Source organism: Lathyrus oleraceus, chromosome 7 (genome assembly GCF_024323335.1).
Source record: "Lathyrus oleraceus cultivar Zhongwan6 chromosome 7, CAAS_Psat_ZW6_1.0, whole genome shotgun sequence".
NCBI classification, from domain to species: Eukaryota; Viridiplantae; Streptophyta; class Magnoliopsida; order Fabales; family Fabaceae; genus Lathyrus; species Lathyrus oleraceus.
Window position 1 is genome coordinate 9,289,751 of NC_066585.1, and position 12,530 is coordinate 9,302,280.

The 12,530-nt window shown below is 36.6% G+C and overlaps 1 protein-coding gene across 2 annotated transcripts; it reads right to left on the reverse strand.

Moving 5' to 3' along the window:
- Window positions 1-9,244: 9,244 nt before the first annotated feature.
- Window positions 9,245-12,414, reverse strand: LOC127103809 (mitochondrial import receptor subunit TOM40-1). 2 transcript variants are annotated; one of them, XM_051041053.1, is made up of 8 exons: window positions 12,183-12,414; window positions 11,799-11,858; window positions 11,641-11,691; window positions 11,383-11,448; window positions 10,894-10,995; window positions 10,190-10,246; window positions 9,752-10,102; window positions 9,245-9,667 (listed from the first exon to the last, which is right to left on the reverse strand). In XM_051041053.1, the coding sequence occupies exons 2-7, from the start codon at window positions 11,838-11,840 to the stop codon at window positions 10,025-10,027; spliced, it is 396 nt and encodes a 131-aa protein (XP_050897010.1). In that variant the 5' UTR covers window positions 11,841-11,858; window positions 12,183-12,414; the 3' UTR covers window positions 9,245-9,667; window positions 9,752-10,024. The 2 variants fall into 2 exon arrangements, with proteins under 2 accessions (XP_050897010.1, XP_050897009.1); XM_051041052.1 differs by having other exon boundaries at window positions 10,178-10,246.
- Window positions 12,415-12,530: the final 116 nt, after the last annotated feature.

Sequence of the window (12,530 nt, forward strand, 5' to 3'; positions counted from 1 at the left end):
AGTTGTTCATAAAAAATAACACAAACAATTAAAACAACTAGAATACAAAAACTATGCGATTACAACCATCAAAATAATTTTGAACATGTACTGCATCATCCTACGAGCGTCTTGGTCGGTTTTAATATCCACTCATTCGCGCACTTCTCCGTTTTGGTTGAACGTGGACACAAGCCATTGTATTCTTCTAATCCGTTCACCCTCTCCAATTTCTCCCTCTAACCAACTGTACAACGTCCGATTTAGACGTTCAAACGTATCTGTGTTCCAAAGTCGAACCTGTATCGGAGTCGCAACGACAGAAAATATTACATCAGCATTTCGTTTCTGAATGTATGCAGACATTGTTGAAACAAAGAAAATTAAAATCAATGGTTGAACTAGACTAGGAGATGAATTTGAGTGAAAATAATTGTATGCAAGGGGATGGTATTTCTAGAGACGGAAGATGAATTGGACAAAATACGTAGGCGCCAATTGAATTGGCACCCACATGACACACACACACACACACACACACACACACACACACACACACACACACACACACGCCACAAAAATTAGCGCCTTGCACACAAACACACACAGGCGCCATTGCCTCTGGCGCCTCCTCTTGGAGGGCCATGCAGGCGCCACACACATTGGCGCCTCCTCTTGGAGGGCCATGCAGGCGCCATATGTAACAACCCAATTTTTAGTATTGTTTCTTATATTATTATTATTATTATATTTTATTTATTTATTTGGAGCGTTAAGTAATTAATTGATTGTTAGGTAGTATAATAATTGATTATATTAATTAATTTGGTGTGTTAATTAATTATTTAGTTGATATGAGATATATTTAAATAATTGTATTAATTAACTTAGTGTGTATGTTGGGTTGGTTTAAATTATTTGAATTAAATAGAGATTTAAATATTAGGTTTTATTGGGCCTATTAATTAAATTAGATGTATTATGCTTTAAGCCCAAATAGAATACTAATATAAATAGTAAGAGGAGAGGGAGAATATGATTCATTTGATCATTTGACAAAAATAGAGAAAGAGAAGAGGAAAAGTAAGGAGAAAAGGGGAAGAACAAAAGAGAAGCTAGGGTTTCCATCAAATTGAAGAGGTAAGGGGGAATCCTTATTATTATGGGTTAGTATGATTGGGTCAAATGGGTAGAAACATGTGTAGGTTGAAATCCTTAAATTGCATGGTTTTGGAATTGTTAGGTATTGATGAATATTCTCGATTTGTGGTGATTGGATTGTGTTAAAACTGTAAATTAATGTTATATTGTATGAGTCATAATTTTCTGAACGTGTAGCTTTTTACGGAATCGAAATCGGAGGTTCGAAGGTCCTCCAACGATGAAAAACATAGAAAATTCTGATTCTGTTTTACGTTAACCGGTTACCCACCGAGCGTTAACCGGTTACTTGCTTAAAAATCTGTGATTCTGTTTTTGTGTTAACCGGTTACCCACTGAGTGTTAACCTGTTACTTGCTTAAAAATCTATTGATTATGTTTTTGTGTTAACCGGTTACCCACCGAGCGTTAACCGGTTACTTGCTTGAAAATCTGCGCAGGAATTTGTTTTTTTTTTATGTTAACCGGTTACTCACCGAGCGTTAACCGGTTACTTGCTCTGTTTTGTTTTAACCGGTTACTCACCAAGCGTTAACCGGTTACCACTGTTTCAAAAATGAAAAATTGAGATTTTAAAAGTTGTATTCATTGGTATGAAATCTAATTGTGTGTATTTGATAATTAGCCTATATTTGTGGATTATATATTGTTATGAATGTGTATGTGTACCATTGGTGGATAATTCATAGAGTTGAATTATGTTGATATGTGGAATGTTAAGATGGTAGAGATGATCTTAATTGCATATGTGTTGATATGTGTGCATTCATTCATGGCATGGTCGGCTTCATAATGAAAGCGGTGAAACGGTGGGTTCACATGGTAGCACACGTTGATCCTTAATTGGAAATAGGCGTGGTAGATGTAGCACACGTAGATCCTTAATTGGAAATAGGCGTGGTAGATGTAGCACACGTTGATCCTTAATTGGAAATAGGCATGGTAGTAGACGGTGATCTTTAATTGGAAATAGACGTAGCACACGTTGATCCTTAATTGGAAGTAGGCGTGGTAGTGGCTTTGATCTTGTCCGGATCGAAAGCGTGGCTTGGATTCTAGATATTGAATCGGAAAGCGGTGAAACGTTGGGTTCACATTGAGGTACCGCATGCATAGAGTCACATGTCTTGCATTGAGTCACATTAGAGTTATGTGATAATTGAATGTATGTATTGATGTGATTGTGATGTGTGTTCGAGATATGGTAATTGAATTTGGTGATGTTTGAATGCATAACTTGGTGAAATATGTGATTATGTGATAATTGTGGTTATGTGTATATTTGAGAATATAGCATTGAATTTTAATATTAACTCCTTGAGTTTTGATGTATGTTTGAAACATATGAAATAAATGTGGATTAATGTTATTGACATGATGATACGAGGTGTGATGAATTCCGTTAATTGTTGATTTAATCATTGTGCCTGATTATACTTTTTCATAATGATTTGAATTCTCACCCTTTCTGTTTGAATGTTACCTTTACATGGGTATCGTGCAGATACTCCAGAGTAGTATTGCTGAAGTAAGTGGACGGTAGCTCGCTCGACATTAGCCGGAGAGTTTTCGTATTTTAGTTTGAAGACTAGGTAATGAGTCAATGCTTTGGTCATGTAACACTGGGTAGATTAGTAGTATTGAACTCATATATTATTTGGATATGCATTATGTTATTACTTGATTTATTTTATCTTGAGGTGATTATTGAGAGATGATCATGGTATGGGACATGGATCATGTTATGAAATACATGAGTATTCATTATTTTCCGCTGCGAACGCATATTCTTGGATATTCATGATAATTGAAATGTGTTATTTTATATGACCAGGTGTATTGTATATCGATGATGAATGATGTTGGTTTTTGAAAGCTTGTTGTTTTTTAAAACGTCGATGTGATACCCTTTTGTTTATATGCGTGCTTATTTACTCTGATTATATGTTAAATATTTTGGGGTAGAAAAAGGGGTGTTACATTAGTGGTATCAGAGTCTGGTCGACCAGTTGGTCAATAGTCGTTAGGGTTTTCCATTCCGTGGTATTTGATTTGTGTATCTGACACAATCGATACTGTTTGTTCGGGCTATTCAGGATGATGGTTGCAGGCAGGAATGACGATGCAATTGCTGAGGCGCAGAGGATGTTGGCTGAATCCATGGGTCAGATCCATCAAGCGAATGCTGGTAACCGAAACGGAGATGATGATGAATTCCGTGCTTTGGGGAGATTCCAGCGGAACAATCCTCTTGTTTTTGAGGGTGAGCATGCACCTGAGAAAGCTCAAGCTTGGCTGAAGGCAATTGAGAAGATCTTCAGAGTCATGAACTGTACAGATGCTCAGAAGGTGCAGTTTGGTACCCATATGCTTGAGAAGGAAGCTGAAGATTGGTGGAATAACACTCTTCAGAGGTTCGAAGAAGACATCATTGAGGTTACTTGGGCTCTTTTCCATGATTTCTTCTTGGAGAACTATTTTCCGGAAGATTGTCGTGGGAAGAAAGAGGTGGAGTTCCTAGAATTGAAGCAAGGAAATGGTACTGTTGCGGAATATGCTGCTAGATTTCAGGAGCTTACCAAGTATTGTCCTCATTACAATACTGCTAATGCTGAGAGATCTAAATGCTTGAAGTTTGTGAATGGCTTGAGACATGATATCAAGAAGGCCATTGGTTACCAACAGATTACTCGTTTTGCGGAGTTGGTTAACAAGAGTCGGATTTATGATGAGGATAGTAGGGAGAGTGCTTCTGTCTACAAGAGTTTGAAGGGGAAAAACCAAGATCGTGGGAAACCGTATAATGACAGAAGGAGACAATCTGGTTTTGGCAAGAAGCCAAGTGGGGGAGGATCTTCTACTCCACTTAAGTGTTTCAAATGTGGCGTTGAAGGTCATCGTGCTATGGATTGTAGTAGGGATCTTGTGACGTGTTTCAATTGTGGCAAGAGTGGTCACAGAGCAAACCAGTGTGGAGTTGGTTCGAGCGTGACTTGTTTCAATTGTGGTGAGAAAGGTCACATTAGTACCAAATGTGATAAGCCGAAGAAGGAGCAAGCGAAAGGAAAGGTGTTTGCATTGTCTGGTGCGGAGGCCACTACCGATGATAGACTAATCCAAGGTACGTGCTTTATTAATGGTACACCTTTGATTGCCATTATTGATACCGGTGCAACACATTCTTTCATTTCTTTGGATTGTGCTAAGAGATTGAATCTTATATTATTTGATATGCATAGAAGTATGGTTATTGATACACCTGCTATGGGTTCTGTTTCTACTTCCTATGCGTGTTTGAATTGTCCGTTGAGTATCTTTGGTAGGGATTTTGGAATTGATTTAGTTTGTCTTCCTTTAGAGCAACTTGATGTGATTTTGGGTATGAATTGGTTAGAAGTTAATCGGGTGTATATCAACTGTTTCGAGAAGACGGTTATTTTTCCTGAGGTTGGTGCTCAGGAAGATTGGTGTGTGTCTGCTAAGCAAGTTGATGAATCGGTGCAAGATGGTGCAGAGTTGTTTATGTTGTTGGCAACTTTGGATATTCGTGAGAAGAAGACGATTGAAGAATTGCCAATAGTTTGTGAGTTTGCGGAGGTATTTCCGGAAGATATAAGTGATTTACCGCCGGAACGTGAGGTTGAGTTTTCGATTGATTTAGTCCCTAGAACTAGTCCTGTATCGATGGCTCCCTATAGAATGTCTGCTTCTGAGTTGAAAGAGTTGAAGAGTCAACTTGAAGACTTACTCGAGAAGAGGTTTATTCGTCCTAGTGTGTCGCCGTGGGGTGCACCTGTTCTGTTGGTCAAGAAGAAAGAAGGTTCTATGAGATTATGTGTTGATTATAGACAACTGAATAAAGTGACGATTAAGAACAAGTATCCACTTCCGAGGATTGACAATCTGATGGATCAGCTGGTTGGAGCTTGTGTGTTTAGCAAAATTGGTTTGAGGTCTGGGTATCATCAGATTCGTGTAAAGGCTGAGGATATACAAAAGACTGCTTTTAGGACAAGGTACAGTCACTACGAGTACTCCGTGATGCCTTTCGCTGTGACTAATGCACCTGGTGTATTTATGGAGTATATGAATAGAATTTTTCATGATTATCTGGATAAGTTTGTTGTTGTGTTCATCAATGATATATTGATTTATTCCAAGAGTAAAGAGAATCATGCCGAGCATTTGAAGGTTGTGTTATCGGTGTTGAAAGAGAGGAAGTTGTTTGCTAAGCTCTCTAAATGTGAGTTTTGGTTGAATGAAGTAAGTTTTCTTGGACATGTGATTTTGAGTGGTGGTATTTCTGTGGATCCTACGAAGATTGAGGATGTATCTTAGTGGGAAGCTCCTAAGTTTGTTGCTGAGATTCGAAGTTTCCTTGGTTTGGCTGGTTATTATAGGAAGTTCATTGAAGGATTTTCTAAGTTGTCGTCACCATTGACGCAGTTGACTAGGAAAGGTCAAGCTTTCATTTGGACTTCGTAGTGTGAAGGGAATTTTCAAGAGCTTAAGAGAAGATTGACTACGGCTCCTATTTTGATTTTACCGGATCCGTTAGAAACTTTCGTTGTGTATTGTGATGCTTCTTTGTATGGTTTGGGAGGTGTTTTGATGCAAAAAGGGCAAGTGGTAGCTTATGCTTCAAGGCAACTTAAAGTTCATGAGAGGAATTATCCGACGCATGATTTAGAGTTGGCCGCCGTTGTGTTTGTGTTGAAGCTTTGGAGACATTATTTGTTTGGATCGAGATTTGATGTGTTTAGTGATCACAAGAGTTTGAAGTACTTGTTCGATCAGAAAGAATTGAATATGAGGCAAAGGAGATGGTTGGAATTCTTGAAAGATTATGATTTTGGTTTGAATTATCATCCTAGAAAGAAGAATGTTGTAGCTGATGCATTGAGTAGGAAGTCATTGCACATGTCTATGTTGATGATTCGAGAGTTTGAATTGTTGGAGCAATTTAGAGATTTGAGTTTGGTTTGTGAAGCGACGTCTTCGTGTGTTAAGCTTGGTATGTTGAAGCTTACGTGTGGCATTCTTGACGAAATTAGAGAAGGTCAGAAGTCAGATTTGAAATTAGTCGATGTTATGACATTGATTAATCAAGACAAAGGTGGTGACTTTAGGATTGATGAGAATGGTATCATGAGGTGTCGTGATCGAGTTTGTGTTCTGGATGTTGCGGATTTGAGAAAGAGGATTCTTGAGGAAGGGCATAGAAGTGGTTTGAGTATTCATCCTGGTGCTACTAAAATGTATCAAGACTTGAGAAAGATGTTTTGGTGGCAAGGTATGAAGAAGGATGTAGCGGAATTTGTGTATTCATGTTTGACATGTCAAAAGTCAAAGATTGAACATCAAAAGCCGTCTGGTTTGATGCAACCGTTATCTATTCCCGAGTGGAAGTGGGATAGTATCTCTATGGATTTTGTTTCAGATTTGCCGAGAACATCGAGTAATTGTGAGGCGATTTGGGTCGTTGTGGACAGGTTGACGAAATGTGCTCATTTTATTCCGATGAGGATGGACTATTTGATGGAGAGACTTGCTAAGTTGTACATCGAAAGGATTGTGTGTTCGCATGGTATTCCGTCGAGCATTGTTTCGGATAGAGATCCGAGGTTCACTTCGAGATTTTAGGAAGGTTTGCAAAGTTGTTTGGGTACGAAGTTGCGTTTGAGTTTGGCATATCATCCGCAAACTGATGGTCAAACGGAGAGGACTATTCAGTCACTTGGAGATCTTTTAAGGTCTTGTGTTTTGGAACAAGGAGGAAATTTGAATAATTTCTTGCCTTTGATCGAGTTTACGTATAACAACAGTTTCCATTCGAGTAATGGAACGACACCTTTTGAGGCTCTTTATGGTAGAAGGTGTAGAACTCCTTTATGTTGGTACGAATCGGGAGAGAGTGTTGTGGTTGGACCCGAGTTGATTCAAGAGACTACAGATAAGATTAAGATGATTCAAGAGAAGATGAAGGCTTCTCAGAGTCGTCAAAAGAGTTATCATGATAAGAGGAGGAAAGCTCTTGAGTTTGAGAAAGATGAGCATGTGTTTCTTCGAGTTACGCCAATAATAGGTGTTGGTAGAGCTTTGAAGTCGCGTAAGTTGACGCCGCGTTTCATTGGTCCTTATCAGATTTCCGAGAGGGTAGGTGAAGTGGCATATCGAATTGCATTACCACCGTCACTTTCTAATCTTCATGATGTGTTCCATGTGTCTCAATTGAGAAGGTACATCGCGGATCCATCGCATGTTGTTCCATTAGATGATGTTCAAGTGAGGGATAATTTGACGGTCGATACATCACCTATGCGAATTGAAGATCGAGAAGTGAAGAAGCTTCGTGGTAAGGAGATTTCTTTGGTGAAAGTGATATGGGGCGGAGTCGCCAATGGCAATATTACTTGGGAACTCGAGGATAAGATGAAGGAATCGTATCCGGAGTTGTTCGTTTGAGGTAAATTTTTGAGGCCGAAAATCTTTTAAGTGGGGGAGAGTTGTAACAACCCAATTTTTAGTATTGTTTCTTATATTATTATTATTATATTTTATTTATTTATTTGGAGTGTTAAGTAATTAATTGGTTGTTAGGTAGTATAATAATTGATTATATTAATTAATTTGGTGTGTTAATTAATTATTTAGTTGATATGAGATATAATTAAATAATTATATTAATTAACTTAGTGTGTATGTTGGGTTGATTTAAATTATTTGAATTAAATAGAGATATTTAAATATTAGGTTTTATTGGGCCTATTAATTAAATTAGATGTATTATGCTTTAAACCCAAATAGAATACTAATATAAATAGTAAGAGGAGAGGGAGAATATGATTCATTTGATCATTTGACAAAAATAGAGAAAGAGAAGAGGAAAAGTAAGAAGAGGGGAAGAACAAAAGAGAAGCTAGGGTTTCCATCAAATTGAAGAGGTAAGGGGGGAATCCTTATTATTATGGGTTAGTATGATTGGGTCAATGGGTAGAAACATGTGTAGGTTGAAATCCTTAAATTGCATGGTTTTGGAATTGTTAGGTATTGATGAATATTCTCGTTTTTTGGTGATTGGATTGTGTTAAAATTGTAAACTAATGTTATATTGTATGAGTCATAATTTTCTGAACGTGTAGCTTTTTACGGAATCGAAATCAGAGGTCCGAAGGTCCTCAAACGATGAAAAACATAGAAAATTCTGATTCTGTTTTACGTTAACCGGTTACCCACCGAGCGTTAACCGGTTACTTGCTTAAAAATATGTGATTATGTTTTTGTGTTAACCGGTTACCCACCGAGCGTTAACCTGTTACTTGCTTAAAAATCTGTTGATTCTGTTTTTGTGTTAACTGGTTACCCACCGAGCGTTAACCGGTTACTTGCTTGAAAATCTGCGCAGGAATTTGTTTCTGTTTTATGTTAACCGGTTACTCACCGAGCGTTAACCGGTTACTTGCTCTGTTTTGTGTTAACCGGTTACTCACCAAGCATTAACCGGTTACCACTATTTGAAAAATGAAAAATTGAGATTTTAAAAGTTGTATTCATTGGAATGAAATCTAATTTTGTGTATTTGATAATTAGCCTATATTTGTGAATGATATATTGTGATGAATGTGTATATGTACCATAGGTGGATAATTCATAGAGTTGAATTATGTTGATATGTGGAATGTTAAGATGGTAAAGATGATCTTAATTGCATATGTGTTGGTATGTGTGCATTCATTCATGGCATGGTTGGCTTCATGGAATTCATTTGAGTTTTTGTTGAGTTGTATGAATATTCAAAAGATATAGAAAAGTTGTTTAGAAAATAAAAAGGTGTAATATAATATAAAAAAGTAAATAAATCTCATTTAAAAACTCAAAATGAAGATGGATCTTAGTGCTCTTTTATTTATATATATGTATGTATATAGAGTCCACAACATTTTCCAATCAATATATTATGGATCCGAATTTCAACAAGAGCATGTGCTTAATCAGCTTATTTGAGTGGTATCTAGAGCCTTCTTATGAATACTAGATATCATTATTAATCGCTTTATTAACTTGATTATTTCTACATAATAAAACTCTTGTATGAATTTGCAAAAACATCCAAATCGCTTTATTAAGTTTGATTAGTATGAATCTGTGAAAACATCCAAATGGTAAACATAATCACCAAATTATGCAAGGACTTTTTTAAGTCATCGCTCTTGAGAAATCGAAAGATATTAGCAAACATGAGCATTATGTTGAAATGAATCTTATAATATGCATGGTCATCTATTATCACTCTACATCTCTCTCCAGGGAAAATATGGCAACAAATTTGAAGTATTTTTAGGCCAACTTGTAGATTAAATGATGTTTGCCGACACAAAAAGAAAAATCTCCAACAAGTAAAATGAAGCAAGAAAACTTGCTAGGCTAGGCTGGCTAATGAAAAAGGAAATACAGCTCTAGTCATGCTATTTTATTCTCCAACAGTCAAACCAAATCCAAATTTGTAGTCTTTTTTCTTGTGATCAAGCTGCAATAAGTAAATATGAAAATCATGTCAAAGAATGATGAATAATCTGATAAAATGTATATGAACAAAGGAAAGCGCTCTGACCTCGGCAGAAAGAATGAAGTTCAGACCCATGTTTAACCGCTCCTCCAAAAATGCAGCACAGACGCCATTGGAATCAACCTTTCCCCTAAGGCGGCACTATAATAACCAACACAAGATGTTGAAACAAGATAAGATGGTTTTTCAACTGGATAAAATGGGTCAAAATTTCATCACAATGAGCAAAGAACTTTAAATGGCCAACTGTGATCCTAATCAGCTTTCAAAGGGAGACTTTAAATGGCCAACTATGATCCTAATCAGCTGCCAAAGGATCTAGTCATAACCAAAGCTAGCAGTGACGTCTCTTGACATGGAGTTGAAGTTGCATATTAAATCAGTAGCCAGAGAAACCTGCAAGGAAAATTCAATTTAAGAAATAAAAAGGACTAAGAAAAGCACAAATCTACTATGTCATGATTGACTCACCTTATCAGATACCTTCTGAACATAGCTTAGAAGGGCCATTCCAGTGCTGGCAATTTGTCCAGTGGCAACCTGGATGAATACAAGCAATTTGATATATTTTGGTAGCCATATAAAATGAATAAAATAAGTAGGTGATAAAAATGGAAACATTGAACACAAAATAAGATAATATGTAGCATATGTTAACAATCTCGGATAGCAGAGCAGATCATCCACAAAAACGATATAGCAGAAAAACGGGATGGCCATTATTCTATACAATGGAGGTTAAGTCAAAATAGGAATAGATGAGGGAGCACTATCACATCTCTATTCCCACTATTCGTGGTTGCAACAATAAACTGTGATGCAGTGGAAAGTACTGTTGCAGTCAGGGCCCTCACCACACCATGACAGTGCTAATGGTAGCCCTTTGTAGGATAACAATAACTAATACAATTGGATAAGTAGAAGCATACTATATCCGCTTGGTATGTTATCTTTATGATGTACATAATTGTATTATAACAGGAAGAATAGAAAAACAAAATCCTTGAAATTGACTTAGGAAGCAGCATAATGTATAGGGAAGAACATGTATACAAACATCAGATGGGACAACCATAAACTTTAGATAAATAAATAGTTGTGAAAGATCCTAAATTAAATAAGTAAGCAGAGGGAAGCAAGCAAGTTGCAGATAATGCATGTAAGAACAAGTCTTAAGTCATCATTACCATTTTATCAGTGTTGTAGCGAGCAGCATAACCAACACCAGACTTCTGATGCTGACCAGTCCAAAGTACCTCCTCACCCAATGATAAATGATTGCTGACACTCTGCAAAACAAAAGTCAATGTTTTCAGTAATAAAATGGATTTATTCGCATATCAATAAATTGTACCACACCGTGCAACAGATTGAATCAGTAGATATGTTTCAGATTAGGGGATAAATTATAACCCTTCTTTTACTTACAAATTAAACTGTAAATTAAGGAAGTAGAGTAGGTCATTTGTGAATGCTTAATCATACTCAGAACTGATTGTTGACAGTACAATGTCAATCAGTTCAAACAAAACCAGATAGCTGTATGCAAGTAATATATTGTAATAACAAACAAGTTAAGTAATCTAAATGAAATTTTCCTACCTAAATCTCATATAAAACAGGCACTAAAAGAAGAAGAAAAAAAAGAGCAACACATTGGATGCAGATCCCCCTACCTGAATATAACTTGCTCCTAGCAAAGATCCATTTCCAAGTTGAATCTGGTTCCTATAATCCTTTCCCTGAAAAATATAAAAATGAATTATTAAATAAGGAAACTACTTGAGAACAATTTGCATGCATAGTCAGAGAAAGTTCCACTAAGAAACTACAAAAACAATATATGCCAATAGAAATATAATAGTTAATGGACAACTAGTAGATGAGGGCATCAAACGAAATAATCTAGATTCTAAAAATAAAAACTAACAGACCTTGTAATCAAAGTTGACAATCCCTTGCGACGCATGTGGCTCACTTGATAGCTATAAAAAAGCAAGAAAGTAGAGTGGTCAACATCAAAGAAATAGCTTATATAAAAGAAGAGAAAGGGTTGAACATTTTAGTGGAGGAGACAAGATAAGAGCATGACTTCTGTGATGAGTTTTCTTTCTGTATAATTGAGTGGCTTCATCCTTTAATTGAGAAGATTCTGCATAAAATGGAAGAACATATTTTTTTAATAATATGAGAAAGAGATCAATATGATTGAAATGAAAATTAAACATCAATTAATCCACAATCATAGTGAAGATAGAGCAACACAATTCAAAATATAAAATGAAATAAAGTTTATCAAACACAATAACATATAAGAAATTCATTTATCAGGAACATACCAAAAGAGGGGAAAATAAAAACAAGTCAAGATGAATGTGGATCATCAACTACAGTGATTAAAACAGAACAACAACGCCATACAATGAGAGTTGGATATAAAGAATATGAGTTACTGAGATTGCGAAGGAGTTCTTACACATAGCAACAATGGCGCAAGTTTCATAAAAACAAATAAACAACGAAAAACTCTTTTATCTATAATTTTCAGAGCAACAGGTTCTTCGCTAGAGTTTTTCATCGCTTATGTGGGAGAAATAAAACGGCTACGTATTGGAAAATATACTCAGCTGGATTGGGCGGGTATGGGTACCGCCGGTTGCTTCTCCATAAACCGAACCGCCCATTACAATCCACCACAGGCCGCACTGTTGGGCTTGTCAAACCGCTGGCCCGTTTGAAACTGCACTTTTTTGTTTTTATTTTTCGGTTTTTGCGGACTGGGCCGGTTGACGGTTTCTTGTCCAGCCCTAGTTATAAATACTTA

Excerpts from the sequence above, each read along its gene's own strand:
- LOC127103809 (XM_051041052.1), bottom strand. The coding sequence starts at position 11,840 with ATGAAGCCACTCAATTATACAGAAAGAAAACTCATCACAGAA. Across the intron at positions 11,449-11,640 it reads TTGTCAACTTTGATTACAAG|GGAAAGGATTATAGGAACCA; the intron begins GTCTGTTAGTTT and ends TATATTTTTCAG. Across the intron at positions 10,247-10,893 it reads GCTACAACACTGATAAAATG|GTTGCCACTGGACAAATTGC; the intron begins GTAATGATGACT and ends GTATTCATCCAG.